The sequence below is a fragment of the Thalia democratica genome, chromosome 8 (genome assembly GCF_965202585.1).
Source record: "Thalia democratica chromosome 8, ktThaDemo2.hap1.1, whole genome shotgun sequence".
Taxonomy (NCBI): domain Eukaryota; kingdom Metazoa; phylum Chordata; class Thaliacea; order Salpida; family Salpidae; genus Thalia; species Thalia democratica.
The window spans coordinates 48,991,088-49,008,963 of NC_139172.1; the positions used below are offsets into that span (position 1 = coordinate 48,991,088).

The 17,876-nt window shown below is 25.5% G+C and overlaps 1 protein-coding gene across 1 annotated transcript in view; it reads left to right on the forward strand.

Annotated features, from left to right (window-relative positions):
- The first annotated feature begins 1,348 nt into the window (after nt 1–1,348).
- LOC145843286 (structural maintenance of chromosomes protein 5-like) overlaps nt 1,349–17,876 on the forward strand; it is a 33,835-nt gene continuing 17,307 nt past the window's right edge. The window contains exons 1-12 of the mRNA XM_082950749.1: nt 1,349–1,432; nt 2,076–2,194; nt 4,270–4,345; nt 4,670–4,754; nt 5,595–5,735; nt 7,648–7,796; nt 10,121–10,184; nt 12,310–12,471; nt 13,458–13,591; nt 14,511–14,704; nt 15,651–15,805; nt 16,049–16,149. Coding sequence (XP_082806875.1) covers nt 1,374–1,432; nt 2,076–2,194; nt 4,270–4,345; nt 4,670–4,754; nt 5,595–5,735; nt 7,648–7,796; nt 10,121–10,184; nt 12,310–12,471; nt 13,458–13,591; nt 14,511–14,704; nt 15,651–15,805; nt 16,049–16,149 — 1,439 coding nt within the window. The 5' untranslated portion in view covers nt 1,349–1,373. The remainder of the gene's footprint in view (nt 1,433–2,075; nt 2,195–4,269; nt 4,346–4,669; nt 4,755–5,594; nt 5,736–7,647; nt 7,797–10,120; nt 10,185–12,309; nt 12,472–13,457; nt 13,592–14,510; nt 14,705–15,650; nt 15,806–16,048; nt 16,150–17,876) is intronic.

Sequence of the window (17,876 nt, forward strand, 5' to 3'; positions counted from 1 at the left end):
ACATCATAGACCGTAAATTTATTAAGGGCATAGAGGGAGAGTAAAACACTTTTTTTTTATCTAATTTCATATAGTTTTTACTAAGCTACAAGATGTTTTTTACAGATTTAAAAAATTCAAAACAAATTTTGAGACATAATGGGTCAAAGTTGGAGGCAACAATAGGATCCTCATGGGAGCCACAAACTAAAACTGCAAATAACTAGAAATCACTAAAAATCTATCTTCTTCTACGTTATTTGATATAAATACCTCAAATTTTTGGATTTTGTTCCTTGCAATATTTAGAAAGTTCTGTTGGAAAAAAATTTAAAAAAATATAAGTTTAATAACAAAATAAATTTATTTTTTAATTTTTTTAAAATTTTTTCCGACCAAATTTTTTAAATATATCAAGGAACACTTCCTGAAATTTTTAGGTAATTATCTCAAAAAACGCAGGAAAAAATATATTTTATGTGAATTAGTCTATTTTTGCCGTGTTTGCGCCTCCCATAAGGAACCTGTTGTTGCCTCTGATTTTAACCGGTTATATCTCAAAAATTATTTTGATTTTTTATTATCTGTAAAAAGCATCTTGTAGCTTAGTAAAAACTATATAAATAAAGAACAAATTTCAAACAAATTTTTTTTTACCCTCCCCCCTCTATGCCCTTAAACACGCAAAACCTATCATATAGACAAAAAATCTTTGTTATCATAAAAAAAATATTGTTAAAAAACTACTTCCAAAATATTTGAATTATCAAGTTTAAAAATAAGAAGTAGACGAGTTTTTAACAAGGTTGCCACTCTTTGAATAAAAAAATTGTCTTCAGTGACCTAAAACTGTCCTAATTTATCTTTAGTTTTTAATATTGAAAATGTGTTCTCTTTCTGTATCAATAAATGTAAATTTATTCATCAAAATGTGTTATAAAATGACAATATCTTCTATTAAATTATCATTCAAAATCTTTAAAAAAACCGACCTAATTAAAAAGATAAAAAATTACTCTGGCCTGAAAAAGTCTGAGTGTGTAGCAACCCTGTTTAATATAATAACAATTCAAAATGCTAAAGATGAGTTTTCAATAAAATATAATAAATAATTGATATAACTTTTACCTCATGTTTTTATTTTTTAAATATGATAATAATTTAAATTAGCAAATTAAATATATGTTAAACAGCTATTTAGCTAATCATTTTTTAATCTATTTGGTTTTACTAACATTAATGTCATAACAAGTTTTTTAATTACTTTTTTGTTAATCAAGAATTTAGCTGTTTATTTTTGAATGAATTTGTGTATTACGTTGAAGAATATAAAGATACAAAGTTTAAATAGATAAATTGTATGTTTTTCAGGAATTTAGCTAATTAATTTTTGAATGGCGCCACCGGAGTTCAAAGTTGGCTCCATCGTGAGCATAAAGCTTAACAACTTTTTGTAAGTTTAAATTTAAATAATATAAAAAAATAAACAAAGCTAAATAACTTTTTGTAAGTTTAATAAAAAAAAATATATAAATAAAATTATGATGAACAATTATTTGTTGATTTTAAATAAAAAGTACATATAAAATAAAGCTTAAAAGTTTATTGTAAGTTTTATTTGGTATTATATAAAGATATTTATGAACAACTTTTTGTAAGTTTAAATTGATATCATATAGAAAAATAAATCTGAACTACTTTTTGTTAGTTTTGTTTGATATTATTTAAAAAATAAACCTAAATAACTTTTTGTAATATACAGTATATATTAATTAACCTTAATATGCAGTATTTATAGAAGTTATAATAAGAATAAGTTTAAATTAAATTATACTATATAGTTTACCTATACAGAAACTGTTATTAACTTGAATTCAAGATGCACGTAATTTTTAATTTTATGAAATATCTCATATATTTTTTACTACAGTACCAGTGATTAAGTTGAATTTAATATGCATGTGACATAAATAATTTTTTTTTTATAAATTATATTTTATTTCTTATTAATTACAGAACATATGATGACATAGAATTTATGATGTGTTTAATTAATTTAATATTTTGTACAACTTATAAAAATTTATTTACTACAGAACATATGATGACATAGAATTCAAGATGCATCCTCGCTTAAACGTGGTCATCGGTCCAAACGGCTCCGGAAAAAGTTCAATTGTGTGTGCAATTTGCCTGGGACTGGCAGGAAAAACTAGTAAGTATTTTAGTGCATATCTAGTTGTATAATATATTACATTGTTTTAGAGTGTTATACACCTTATAGATGAAACAGAGCAACATGTGTGTTTAATAAAACAAAATCTAGCTTACATATTTTTCAGGCTTTATGCATATAGCATAAACATCATAGAATAAAGAATTAATGCTAGTTTACATTTACTATTATTTAATTATTGCTGTGCATTTTTGCACAGTCTAATGTTTAAAGGTGGTAAAACTAGCTTAGGTTGTTTGATACAGATCTTCTCAAACTTGTCATAGTTTAAGGCTTTTTGTTTGACCTTATAATTACTAAAATAAGAATGACTTACATTAGGGCAAACTAAAAACCTAAAACTATAGGAACTAGGGGCTCACTCACTAGGACTCATATCTAAAAAAATTGTTTAAATTTTGAGGTCTTTTAAAAACCAAAGCCGTCTCATCAGGCCTAGTTTATTTTTCAGGCCGTATTTTGAGCGTTAATAACAAGCAACGTATTAAGAATAATAAATATAATTTTTCTGTATTTGTTTCTTATTCTTTTGACCAATTAAACACATTTTATGTCTAGGTATGTTTTACCATGCGACTTAGTTTATTTTCTACTTATAACAATTTTGGTTGATTTGAACTTGAACTATTTGGTGTTGTGAATTTGTTTACTATTTTAAATTATTTTTCATGTATCATTAACTTAAACTTATGCAAAAATTTTCAGATAAATTTAATGTTATTTTTTTTTTTTGTTCATTTTTATCTAATATATTATTTTCGTTTAAGTTTTGTTTTACTTTTTAACAAGTACCATGTTTGTTTCATTTCAAAGTTTATTGATCATAGTATAAAAAAGTTTTTACAAAAGTTTTTCTTTCCAACTTATCTTTAACTAAAGTATAACAGCTCTTACACTTTTACTTAAATGTTAAGATACATTGTAAAAGCACGTTTTAAATATCAACTAAACTACACATAAAGTTTAAACATTTAAATGTTGACATTTGAATTTTAAATAAGTTCATTTCACTCTTTTGATCTTCTCTTTTTTTTGTATTTTTTTAAGATTTTTATACAATACGCAACATTTTTCGAAAAGAATATTTTAAGTAAGTGGTTATCAGTTTTATTTGGAATGTTTTAATTATTTAAAACATAAAACATTTTTTTGTTCTTATAAAAAGTTACAAAAGTTTAAAAAGCTTTCAGTTTCTCCTGTAAATAACAACGTTAATTTTATATAAATATAGTTTATTTTTACTAAATATAGTAGTGTTTTATATACAAATAAAAAAAATTGTTGAAAACTCAAGTTCAACCAAAAACACTTTTTTATGTTGTGATTTTCATGCACATATGAAAAGCTACATAGATATACATATATGTTCATCTCTCTATTTTATCAACAGATATCTGATCATTCTTAAAGTTAAAAAACTAAAGCCATACAGATACAGGAAAAACATTGTAGTTGCTAAAGTTTGAATATCTTTGATAATTTAAGTAGAAATTTTCATCCAAATAAGAGCTTGGTCAAAAATATGCCATTAATTGAGCTTTAACAAAGAACAATTAAATACCATGAGAGATTAAATAAGTTCAGGCCGATGTTGCTGCATTTTATTTAAATTTCGTGCTTTTGATATCATTATAAAGCAAAGTAAAGCAGAAAATTACTTAAATAATAACATGTCGTTTGGTTTTTTCCGGCGTTAGTTTAAATACTACACGCATAACAAGCTGTTTACAGTCAAAACCAAAACTCGTAACTGGTTTTATTTTTAGATCAAACGTGCTTAAGACATTGTTTTTCGTTTGTGGTTAGTAGAATGTTTTGAAGTAAACAAATATGTTCAATAAAATTAAGAGTTAAACAAAAGTAAATTAAAAGTTTGATCTTTTAAACTAAAGGCTTAATTTCGTTTTAATTCAAGTTTTTTTCCTAGACTTGAATTTAAAAAACAAAACTGTTTATTTTTTGCAATAGTTATGAGAATTTTAAGCTTTTTTTAACAGGTAATAATTATTTTAATCATTTATTGCTATCAATATTTCTCTAAATAATTTTCACAGGTTACCTGTCCAGAGCCAAAAGCATAAAAGACTACATCAAATTCGAAAAAGACGAAGCTAGTATCCAGATTACTTTGTAAGTTGTGTGTATATACTTTTAAATACTTAATTAAATAAATATACGTACTTGTTACTAAAAAAGACTATTTAAGTTGCTATCTGTTTAAGTATCAAATAAAAAAGTCTTTTTAAGATTAGCTTAATTAACTTAAAACATAACTTATTGTAACATCAGTCAATCAAATACAAAACAATTATTATACTTAGCTTATGTAAAAAAAAGTATAATTAAGCAGTTTTTTTTTTAATGGCTCAAAACGATGTGATTAGAAAAATTATTAACGTATTTTAAATAAAAATATTTTATTAAATTAATAAAAATTTTTTAAACTTGTGTTAGAAAAAGCAAGAAATCTCAAAACGATGTTATTAAAAGAACTATTTACTTGAACGGTTCATCAAATTGGAGAATAAATGACTCAAGTGTAAGTTTTATTTCTTTAGAAAAAAAATAATTGTTTTAATTTAAATATTATTTTTTAATTTTTTCACTAACGTTTTGTCAATCTGGTATACCTATGATGTGTTTGTAAGTTGTCATTTTAGGTAACAAAAAAAATTGTTTATTTCACTAGAAAAGTTAGTAGTACTTGAAATAAATATTAAAGCTCTTTATTTTTAGCCGAAGGTTTAATTGTTTTAATAGTTGATGTAAAGAACTAACCTAGTTTTTGAAATATGTTATTATAAAAATGCAAAAAAAAACAACTTGAAATTTTAAAATTAAGCTAGTTTATAAGCGTTTAAACATGTGTTTATTTATCACTCTAATGTATTTGCCGAGTCCGGCCCGCCAACAGAATTCTCTGGCTCGCAATGCATTTTTATTCTTAAATGTAACACATGTAAACAAAGAAATATAAGTATTTTATTAAATGATGTTTTGTAATCTATTGTTTTGAATTTTAGTAAACAGTTTAGCAAATTATATGTTTAGTTTTTTTGACTTGATATGATTTTTTTATCGAAACCGGTACCGGAAAGAATTTTTCTTGTTAATCTGGTTTGCTGACTTAAAAAGTTGCCCACCACTAGTTAAATAACATTTCAATCAAAACTCAGTCAAAATAAAACATCAAATTTTCATAAGTATAAATCCATAGTTTAAATGGTTTATAAAAATCGAAAAAAACAAATTGATTTATTTCATTTTCTGTATCTGAAGAATATAATAAAGAGTTTGTGAAGAAACTCAATACAAATTTTACAAATTTATTTTAAAATGAATAATAATTTATAAATAAGCAATAATTCAAATTTTGTAGGTGTCTGAAAGATGTGTAGAGGAATTCGTGAGGAAACTCAACATAAACCTGACAAACTTGTGCCAGTTCATGCCTCAGGAAAAAGTGACTGATTTCGCAAAAATGAACAAAATCGACCTGCTAAAAAGCACAGAAGAGGCTGTAAGTTATTTTTTATATAATAGTTTATTTACATATGGTCTTGTTTATAGCTATTGTTTATAAATTGATATTTTAAAACGAACAAAATTGACCTGCTAAAAAGCACAGTAGAGGCTGTAAGTTTGATTTTTTTCTATTGAACCACAAAAAGCGCTCAAAATATTTAGTCTTAGAACCTAGTGCACGAAAAAACCTTTCGGTTATCGAGTCGTACATCACGTGGATACCCTTTAACGTCTTGTCCGGGACATTTGATAATTGTTATTATACGAGTAGTTAGGTTTAGGAACTAACAATCGAATTCAAATTTCAGAGATCTATGATCTTGAATTAAAATAGGTTTAAAAGTTAGGCAAAAATTTAAAAACTAAGAAATGGTCCCCACCCACCTTAGTATACTGATGATTTTTAGTTAAAACTTTATTTGCATCAGTACTTTTTGGCCTATAAGCTACTACCAATGTTTTAGGAAACCCTGAATTAGAGAGTTGAGGTTCTTAAAGTTTTTTAAAAGTGACAATAAATGTCAAAGTCTAACACCATTAAAATGTAGATTGTCTTTGTTTTTTTCTATAAGTATAGTTTTAAATAATACAGTTTGGTTATTGTTAAAATTTCCTTTTAGATCTGCCCATGTCAAATGATAGCATGATATAACTTAAATTACCTTAATAAGAAGTTATAAATTTTTGTAATTTAATTATACAGGTCTACCTTCGTCAAATGGTAGCAGACAAGTACAATATCAACTTTTTTAATGATAAATAATGATATTTTTTTTTAGCTTTATTCAATGTTTTTCCAGATATGTCCCCGTCAAATGATAGAGGACAGATACAAAATTAAATATCTAAATAATTATCTTTTATTTAGTTTTATTCAATGTTTTGTTTTCTTATAGATCTGTCCATGTCAAATAATCGAGGGCATGTTTAATTTCTACTAATTTATAACAATTAGTTATTTATTTAGTTATCTTTGATTATTTTTTATAATTCAGATCTGTCCCCTTCAAATGATAGAAGACATGTTAAATTAACTATCTAAATAAAATAGTGTTTTTTATTTAACTTCAATGTATCAATACAATGTCAAATGATCGAAGAAATATTTAATTTCTACTAATTAATAAGAAAAGATTATTTAGTTATCTTTAAATTTATTTATTTCTATTGAGATATGTCCCCGCCAAATGATTGAGGACAGATTTAATATTTACTAATTAATAACAAAAGTTTATTTAGTTATATTTGAAAATTTTACATTATCCAGATCAGTCCCCGTCAGATGATCGAGGACATGTTAAATTAAGTATCTTTAAAAATAAATTAAATAAAGTAATAATGAAATAGTGTTTTTATTTAAGCCAATGTATCAATTCAATTTCAAATGATAGACTACTTTAAATGAGACATAAATGTAAAATGAGGACATATTTAGTTTCTACTAATTGGTAATAATAGTTTATTTATTTAGTTATTTTTGAAAATTTTATGTTTATATTATCCAGATCTGTCCCGTCAAACGATCGAGGACAAATACAAAATTAACTATCTTTATAATTTTTGATGTTATTTATTTAATTCTTGTTAATATTGTAAAATCTACATGGTACAAATGTACTATTAACTATCTTAATGATAAATAAGGACATTTTAGTTTGATTCGATATTATATGTACTTTATCCAGATCTGTCCCCGTCAGATTATTGAGGACATATTTATTTAACTATCCTAATAAAATAGTGTTTTTTATTTAACTTCAATGTATCAATTCAATGTCAGATGACCGAGGACAAGTTTAGTTTCTACTAATTTATGATAATAGATTATTTATTTAGTTGTCTTTGAAAATTTAATTTTTTAATTAATACTGTTATTTGTTTAATTCTTCATAATGTTTTTTATCCAGATATGTCCCCGTCAGATGATCGAGGACAGGTTGTGGCTGGCCAACTTCAACGACGAGCAAACGGAGATCATGAAGAAGCAGGAGGCGCTGGGAGCGGAAGAAGAAAAACTGAAGGCCATGAACGAAACTAATAAGAGAGAAGTTGAGAGGTGATAAAAAATATTTAATTTAGATATTGTTTTATTAAAATGAACGAAACCAACAAGCGTGAAGTAGAAAGGTAAAAAAATAAATTAAAATAATGTATTGTTATGATAATTAATTAAACAAAACTAACAAGAGAGAAGTTTAAAGGTAATAAAAATGATTATTAGTAATAAAATATTTTATGTTATTGTAAAAGAAATAAACTAAACTATTAAAAGGGAGGTTGAAAGATAAAAAACATATTGTATTATGATAATGAAATAAAAAAACTAATAAAAGAGAGGTTGAAAGGTAATAAAAATAAATAAATTTAATGTGTTTTATATTAAAGAAGTTATGAACGAAACTAATAAAAGAAAGGTTGAAAATTAATTAATATTCAATATATATTAGTACTGTAAAAAATATATTGATAATAAATATTTTTATGAGGTTGTAAAAATAAAAGTTACGTGTATATAATGTTGTTGTATTGTTTACTAATAACAGGGTTCGTGCGCGTCAGGCTAAATCAGTTTTTTATTTAAAAACTTGAGAATATCAGTTTTTTTAAGTTCAAATGCTTAAAAATTTTTGATTAAAAAATTTGAGAAATCTTTAAAGATCAAATTGAGGTGTGAATTTATTTCTTTATAAAGATTTAGTTATTAGAGACAAAATCAGTCAGTATTTGTAAAAATAAATGCTTAAAACCGTTTTTTGAATCTCTAAAAAAATTTTAAAAATCTTTATCGTTTGGTTTTGAGTAGATTATATACATCATAATTATGAAAATTCATTAAACAAATACAGTTTAAACATTACAGTTTAGTTCAACAACTTAGCTGTTTGTTTGAATTTTAATACTCGTGTAAGCGTTTCATTTTGAATTTTAATAAAACACGTCAATGCACGTCGTTTTAATATAAATCTTCTGGTTATAATTTTTTTACTTAAATTAAATTCTTAAATGTTCTTAATTAAATTAAACAATTGTGTTTAGTAATATATATTAGTTTTTTACACTAGTAATACATTAGATATAACATTTGTATGATATCGTTTAGATATTTTAAAACTTTTAACTGAATTTGTTATGTTAAGGGCATAGGGGGGGCAATCACCTTTTTCACAATTTAGCCTTGTTTTATAGAATTATAACTAAGCTATGAGTTGCTTTTTGCAGATTTTTAAAGCTCAAAATATTTTTGAGATAAAGCTGATTGAAGTCAGAGACTATAAAGTACTAATCAAGACTCCCAATACCTAAAATTACTTCTAAAGGGGATTTTCCTTACTTTGAAAAATGTCAGGCTAAATTGGTCTCAGTCAGGCTAAAAGAAAAATTTTTCGCGCAAGAACCCTGTAATAAACAAGACTAATAAAAGAGAGGTTTATAAATTAAAAAGAATAATGTTAAAAGGTATTAAATATTTTGTGTGAAATTTTATATAAGTATATAAGCGAAAAGTTATTAACTACAGTTGCGTTATTTAAAGCTTGCTAGTGTCCAAGTAAACATAAAATTCATTTGGGCGCATACAGTAAAGTATAAAAGAGATTATTTGAAACTATAAAACAACATGCCGGTTTGGGAGTTAGTGGTGATAATAACGTTTATTTTATTTTATTGGTCAGTTTACTATTATAAGATAGGCGTGATAAAAGCAGATATCCAAACTAATAAATATATATTACAATGGTTACTTACTAAGCATCAATTATATAAGAATTAAACGAAAATTACTTGGGATATTAACTTTGAAAAGAAAAGCCATAAATTATAATTATTTTTTCCATTTATTAAATTTTTATTTTAGATATGTATTAGAAGCTTTTTATTTAAACAGTTTATAAAAACAAAATAAAAAACCAACTATAATTCTCATATCAAATATGATAATAAAAAGTTACAATAAGTTTGTTTTTGAAATAAAAGACTGTAGTAATACTACTGTATTTTGAAATGACCATATAGCTTCTTGCTTTATATACGTTTTATATTAAATATGAGGTTGAAACATATTTAGCAAAGAATTCAATTCAAAATAATATTAAGATTCATATGTTGAAAAATATTTATTACAAAACTCTGACAGACTGTATATTATTAAACAATAGGTAAAGCTCACTTTAAATTAAAAAATATTTTGTACCCTATGTAGGAAAATATAAATGTAGGTAAATTACTGATGTCATTAGTTCTTTTTAGTTATTTTGATATTTAAAACATTTGAATTATTGTAATTAAAGTTTTTCTGATAATTTATTTAAACTGAACTGATTTACATTATTTTATTTGAGTTGTTGAAGATTTAAGTCAAAAAAGTAAATGTTTAATTTTTAGGTTCATGGAAAGGAAAGTTATACAACGAAAAATAAAACTCTACCAAATAAAAGTTGCCTTCGAAGTCAGTTTGTAAATTTAAACATATTTTTTACTTATTTGCTCATAATAAACTGTAAGAAATTAATTGTTAATAGAAAACTTTAAATGTTAGAAACTAATAAATTAGTTTAAAATTACAATAAAATTAATTAAACAAAACCCAACAATATCTAAGTTTGTGTCACAATTTGTTTCATAAATAAGTTTCTTTTGTTTAATAAATTCTATTTGAAAAAAGTTGTTTAACAAATAAATTTGGTTCAACTGAACTTTCATCTATGTTTGGGTTAGCATATTTTTGATTTGAACAAAGTAGCTATGAGCTTTTAAAATTCAAGTATATATTATTCAAAAAACATAATTTAGCTCAAATAGTTTTTTTTTAATCTTCATTTTTCAGGCAAAATGGTTTGTAATATATTTAACATGTAAATGTTTAACTTGATATTTTTTGGATTTTGTGAACGTATTTCAAAAGAATGAGTCCATAAAGTGGTAAAAAACATTAAGTAACGAGTTAAAATTTGGTATTAGCTATTTAAAGTTAAACAAAACAAAATTGTAAAAGTAGATATGTTAATACATTGAAATAAAATCATCACAAATTACATTAAAATGAGAATTTTAACATATTAAACAAATAAATTAAAAATACCGATGAGAGTAACTCATTAAATAAAACTGTCATCTGAAACGCACACTAAAGACAGTAAAAGAAATCAAGTATTACTATTAGTAAAAATAAAAAAATATTTTGATACTTAAATGATTAAACAATTTTTTATTTCCGTACAAATTTCAACAAGTCAAAGATAGTTTTATTTTGAAACAGTTGGTAGTATGTAAAAAAGAACTGTAACAAAAGTTTTTTATTACTCAACCCATGAAATTAGTTTTCTGAATGAAGATAGGGGGAGTAAGAGATGAGCAAAAGCTCGTAAAAATTAACTGAGCTTCAATTATCTTTATAAATAAATTCGAGTGTGTTTTAATTAATTTTAAGAAAGCTTTAGTTTAAAAAAACGTTGAGACCAAGGTTTCCCAAACTTTTTATCAAAATGCCCCCTAAAATAAATTAAAAAAGCTATGGGCCCCCTCCAACATGATTTCTCAAAAAAGCACCATTATAAACGCCTAAAACCTTTTTTTTAGCTTTTCATTTATGAACTCTAGAATATCTAATGTAAGTTTCAAATTATGGTCTTGTGGTCCCCTAAACTTCCTAAATTTTTTCCATGATGTCTAGTATAATTTTCAAAACTACCATTAAGGGCATAGGGGGGGGGGTAAACACTCTTTTTAGGTTTTTGATCTTATTTTATATAGTTTTTACTAAGCTACAAGATGCTTTTTACAGATTTTAAAAGTTCAAAATAATTTTTGAGATATAGCCGGTCAAAGTCGGTGGCAACAATAGGATCCTAATGGGAGGCGCAAACTAAAACGGCAAATAACAAGAAATCACTAAAAATCTATCTCCTCCTACGTTTTTTGAGATAACTACCTCAAATTTTCAGAAAATGTTGCTTGCAATATTTAAAAAATTCTGTCGGAACAGATTTAAAAAAAACTTTTCTTTTGTTTATTTTTCATATAAAATTTTTATTTTTTAATTTTTCAAAAGTTCCTTTTGACAGAATTTTCTAAATATATCGAGGAACATTTCCTAAAAATTTGAGGTAGTTATCTCAAAAAACATAGGAGGAGATAGATTTTTAGTGAAATAGTCTATTTTTGTTGTTTTAGTTTGCGCCTTCCATAAGGATCCTATTGTTGCCTCGGACTTTGACCGGCTATATCTCAAAAATTATTTTGAATTTCAAAATCTGTAAAAAACATCTTGTAGCTTAGTAAAAACTTTATAAAATAACATCAAAAACCAAAAAAGGGTGTTTACCCCCCCTATGCCCTTAATGGTAGTGTTGAAAATTATACTAGACATTATGGAAAAAATTTAGGAAGTTTAGGGGACCACAAGACCATAATTTGAAACTTACATTAGATATTCTAGAGTTCATAAATGAAAAGCTAAAAAAAGGTCTTTTGCGTTATTAATGACAGTTTATTTCTGAGCTATATAGTTTTTATTATTTCATAATATTTTTCAATATTAAACTGTTCATCGTTAATTTTTTTCAACTTTTCAGAAATTCGACTTAGCGAGGCAAGCGTACTTGACCGCGAAGGACAGATTGAACACTTTGCACAACACCAAAGAGGAGAGGCAGAAGACTCTGGTGCCGCTGAAAGCCAAGATGCTACAGCTGGATAGAGAGAAGGAAGTCGTTAAGAAGAACATCGACAAAACGGTTGGTTTTTGTATATTGTTTGAAATTCAATTCATTTAAGTAATAAAGAGAGTAAATTATTAAGAAAAGTATTGATAAAACGGTTGGTTTTTATATATCAGTTTAAATTCAACTTATTTAATTAGTAAATTAAATTGTGACGAAGAGCATCGACAAAACTGTTAGATCAATTTTGTTTAAAATAGTTTCTTAGTTGTTGCAACATTAATGATAAATATATTTTTTTATTTCATTTTTATTAATTAGTTTTACTATAAGAATTGTTAAGAAGAGCATTGATAGAACGGTTATTTTTTAATTTGTCTGTATTTATTTAATTGATAACGACAATGAAGTTTTTAAGAAGATAAAACGATGAAAATATGTTAAATATAATTTATTATCTTCTTAGCAATAAAAGTAAAATTTTTAATTAGACCATTGATAAAACGATTCGATTTTTATTAATTTTATTATTTGACCAATAGTGGTTTAAAATAAAAACATAAATATGGTTTTCGTATATCATTCAATTTGTAATTTATTAATAATTTAACAATGTGAATAATATGAATTAAGTTTATAACAAGAGCATTGACAAGCTAATTGTTTTATTATTTTGGATTGTTTTATTTTTATTATTTGATCAACAAGTTAAAGAGCATCGATAAAACAGTACTTGAATGTCACACCATCACTCTGGGCGCGTTCAAAATCCACCCGGTCAAATTCGAGAACCGCTTACCGATCGAGGCCAAGGTTTAGGGGTAACAGTGATAGTTAATAATAAATTGAAAAATCCAAAAAAAGTATGAAATAGATTAATAAAGAAAAAAAACCGGGTGGATTTTGAACGCGGGTAGATTTTGATCGGGTGGATTTTGATAGCATACCGTCACCCTATTCTCTAATTATTTGTTTCAAAGTTACATTTTGAATTATCGGCACATATAAAAATGAAACTGAAATGTATGATTAGTAGTTGTTATAATATTTTATGTATGCAGATTGAATTTCTGGAAGGAAAGAAGAAAAAGTCGGCCAGATTTCACCAGCAGCTTAATGCGGGAAGCTCGAATTTGAACGACCTCACTTTGAGGTACAGGGAACTGTACCAGGAAGAATTCAGAATAGTCGACAAGTTAGTTTATTATAAGTTGATATGCTAATGAATTTTTTATATGCATTTTTTGTGTTGCATCTAACAAGTGGGTAAAAGAGAATTGTATCAAGAAGAATTCAGAACTGTCGCAAAGTTATTTGAAATAAATTGATATTAATTTATATTATTATTTGATATATTTCATATTAAGATATAGGGAAGAATTCAGAATAGTTGCCAAGTTATTTGAAATAAATAGTTATTAATTTATACTATTATTTGATATATTTCACATTAAGATATAGGGAAGGTTTCAGAATAGTTGCCAAGTTAGTTGAAATAAGTTATTATTAATTTATTGTATTATTTGATATATTTGACATTAAGATATAGGGAATGATTCAGAATAGTTGCCAAGTTAGTAAACCATATTAGTAGAACTATTCATTTGAAACATTAATTTTCAAAATTATTTTTGTTTTAATTAATTTATTGAACACGATAGAATATTAGCGCTAAAATTTTTTGTCAAATTAGCTGGTGCGTAAAAAAACATTTTGATCATTGACCTTATCGAAATTAAAACAGTCCTATTTAACAACAAGCTAAATTATTCAAATAAAAATTATGATAATTATTTTTAGCGGATGTAAAACAAGAGTCATTGATAGCTTGTTCTTGAAGTTGGAAATGATCAATGATAAATAAATAACTGGTTACATGATGTTTTCAAAGGATAAAGAAAGAAAGAACTATGATAGCTAGTTGAAAGATGAAAATTGAAAATAAATCTAAAGCAATGTAAAACTAAATTGTGTTAATTATTAACTTGGAAATATTGAAAAAATCAAAAATTTTCTCACCAACAGGTTAAAAAACCAAGAAACAATGATAGCTAGCTGGAAATGAAAAATAAAAACAATAACATATTAAATATTAAATCAATATAATTTCACAGAATAAAGAACGAGGAGACGATGATAGCGTCGTGGAAGTTGGAAATGAACAAGCTGGAAGGAGATGACAGGGTCCAGTTGGAACTGGAGGAGTGCCAGCAGCGACACCAAGTGGTGAAAAACGATATTGGGAAATGCAACCACGAGTTGAACCAATGCAGGAACCAGAAGTACCCGTTGAATGAGGCGCTAAATGGTGAGTTGTTTTGTATATGTTAAATTTTATTTTTTAATGTCTTGTTCATACGTCTTTCATACTGATTTCTACTTGATAATCTAATGATTAGTGCAACCATGCGCTGAACCAGTGCAGGAACCAGAAGTACCCGTTGAATGAGGCGCTGAATTGTTTGTTTCTTAAATTTCTATCTAGTTTTATACCTGTTATTTTATATGGTATTGTTTATGCTTCTTTATATGTTCTTTCTAATTATAAGTCCAACAATAGATTGCACTAGTGCAGGAATCAAAAGTACCCGTTGAATGAAGCATTGAATGGTTTGTTTCGTTTGTTAGAAATTAATCAATAGTTTTTGTCCTTTCTCCATAATGAAATTCGTCATTTATACCCATTAAATATCATTAAATATTTTCATTTTCCAACTTTTAAATTGGGAAATGCAACCAGGAGCTTCATCAAATCAGAAATATTTTTGAATGAGACATTGAATGGTGAGTTTTTTGCTAATGTACATCAAACATAAGCATATCCAATACATTCTTATTCTCATTTAGTTCCATCATAATGTTTTATTTTTTTATTTAATATTGGAAAGTGCTACCATGAAATCCATCAACATAGAATCTAGAAATATCCAATTAATGAGACTTTGAATGGTTTGTCTTTTAAAAAAATTGAACTATTTTTAAGTGCAAATCTTCATATCAAAGTGCTAATCAGAATTTTTTTTCTCAATTTCCTGTTTATTTTTATTTTTATACGAGGGCTCTGTTTTTCATGTAGTTATATGTTAAGAACCTTTAAATGTCTATTTCCCTTATTTTTAAACATCAACAAAGTTATCCATTATTTTCATTAAAACAAACATTTCCGACAGAATCGATACAGGTATACAGAGACTTTCACTGTGATTATTAAAACTCAGTATATAAATAACAAACTATAAATGTTTTTTTAACAGAATCTATCCAGACATGCAATGTCTTGAAGCAGAGATCATCACAGAGATTATTACAACTGAGTAGAAAGAACAGAGATGCTTATGACGCTCTCAGATGGCTGGAAAATAACAGGAACGTTTTCAAGGGGAAAATATTCGGACCTATTGTGTTGGAGGTAGTTTTCAGAAAAAAAATATAAAAATTAATTAAAAAAAACCCTCAACTTTATTAGATTATGTGCCTTTAATATTTTATACCAATTTACTTTTTTTTCGCTTTACTATTTATCGCCCACAGTTAACTAAAACTGTCCCAACGTGGGCGATATTGACCCTGTTATTTTACAAAACCTGCTTTTTTAGATTAAAGTTGCATACAAAATAAGATTTGATAAATATAAATGCATATATTTACTTAGATTGATGCATCAAACGAAAAGTTTGCCGAAGTGATTGAAAACTTCATAGCGTTTAGAGACATGATTGCATTTGTTTGTGAATATCAAGAAGACAGTACAAAGTAAGTTGTTAAATAATTAGTTTGAATTAGTGTTATAATAAGTTTATTGAGAAAATCTGTGTTATGATTGCATATATATATGTATAAACAAATTGTACAGTAATCTTCCTTTATTGTACCAACATATGTTTCTGTGTGTTAACGAATCAACAGACTTCAACTGGGTTCTGTAATAAAATAATTACTGTAATGAAAGAATAGAAGCATAGAATAAAGTAGGTGTATACATTTTTTCATTAAAACAAAATATTTTCTGCAGATAATATTTAATAATAGGTAAAATACTTAATAAAGTATTGTATTTAATGAAAACATAGTTTATTTTAATGAAAACATGTATACACCTACTTAATTCTATGCTTCTATTCTTTCATTACAGTTATTATTTTTTTACAGAACCCAGTTGAAGTGTGTTGAATTGTTAACACACATAAGCATGTGTTGGTACAATAAAGGATGATTACTGTACAATTTGTTTTTATTTATATTTTAGTGAAGTTACTTCACTAGGATCTTTTGTTAGCAAACGATTAAACCTATATTTTTGAACAGTTACATATTTATATATATATATATATATATATATATATATATATATATATATATATATATGTAACTGTTCAAAAATATAGGTTTAATCGTTTGCTAACAAAAGATCCTAGTGAAGTAATTATTGAAGTAACTATCCTAGTGAATTATATATATATATAATTTATTGAAATGACGTTTTTAAAAATGCTGGAACATATGTTTCATAAAGACAAAAAAGATTGTCTCTAATCTTCAGCCAGTTAAAATTTAAAATAAAAGCACTTTGGTAAACAAAGATGCAAAAGTTTACAAAAAAACAAAAACAATATGACGTAAGAATTGAACATTGTACATTACAAATATTCAGTATAAAAATCGATCTACCATCTAACTAGTCAAACAACTAAAATTAACGAAAACAACAGTTAATTGACTATAAAATACTTCAAAATTTGTTGTATTTTAAGAGGAGCTTTTTCATATGTCGACAAGACGATATAAATTCGCTCCTCTTATTTAAACAACCTTCCTCTTTTAACGCATACATAACGTCTGTTGATTCTTTTAAGCACAGCCTACATTAACCTTATTTTATATACATATATATATATATATCATTTAACGATAGTTTGTTATGATTTTTGTTAAAACTCTAGCCTAAAATTGTAAACAACTATTTCTTAAGATGCCCAAGCTGTTCCTTTTTTATTTAAATAAAATTTATCATATAATTTATTGTTTGTTGAATGATAAAAAAAAAACACACAGTAAGTTTGCTCTAAGTACCTGGTGTATTAAAAAACCTTTCGGCTATCAAGTTTGACTTAAAATTTAAAAAAACACAGATAAATTCTAATGATGGGTTGTAGAGGTTGCTGGATAGTTTAACTTTTTATAGTATAGATTTATTTGATTAATTAATCTACAGATTTATCAAAATGATGAGGTCAGGGGGTCGTAATTGCCACATAAATTCAGTTTTGATAATCTAATTAAAAATATACATTATTAATTTTTTAATTAACAGATTTATCAAAATGATGAGGTCAGGGGGCCGTAATTGCCACATAAATTCAGTTTTAATAATCTAATTAAAAATATACATTATTATTTTTTAATTAACAGATTCATCAAAATGATGAGGTCAGGGGGTCGTAATTGCCACATAAATTCAGTTTTGATAATCTAATTAAAAA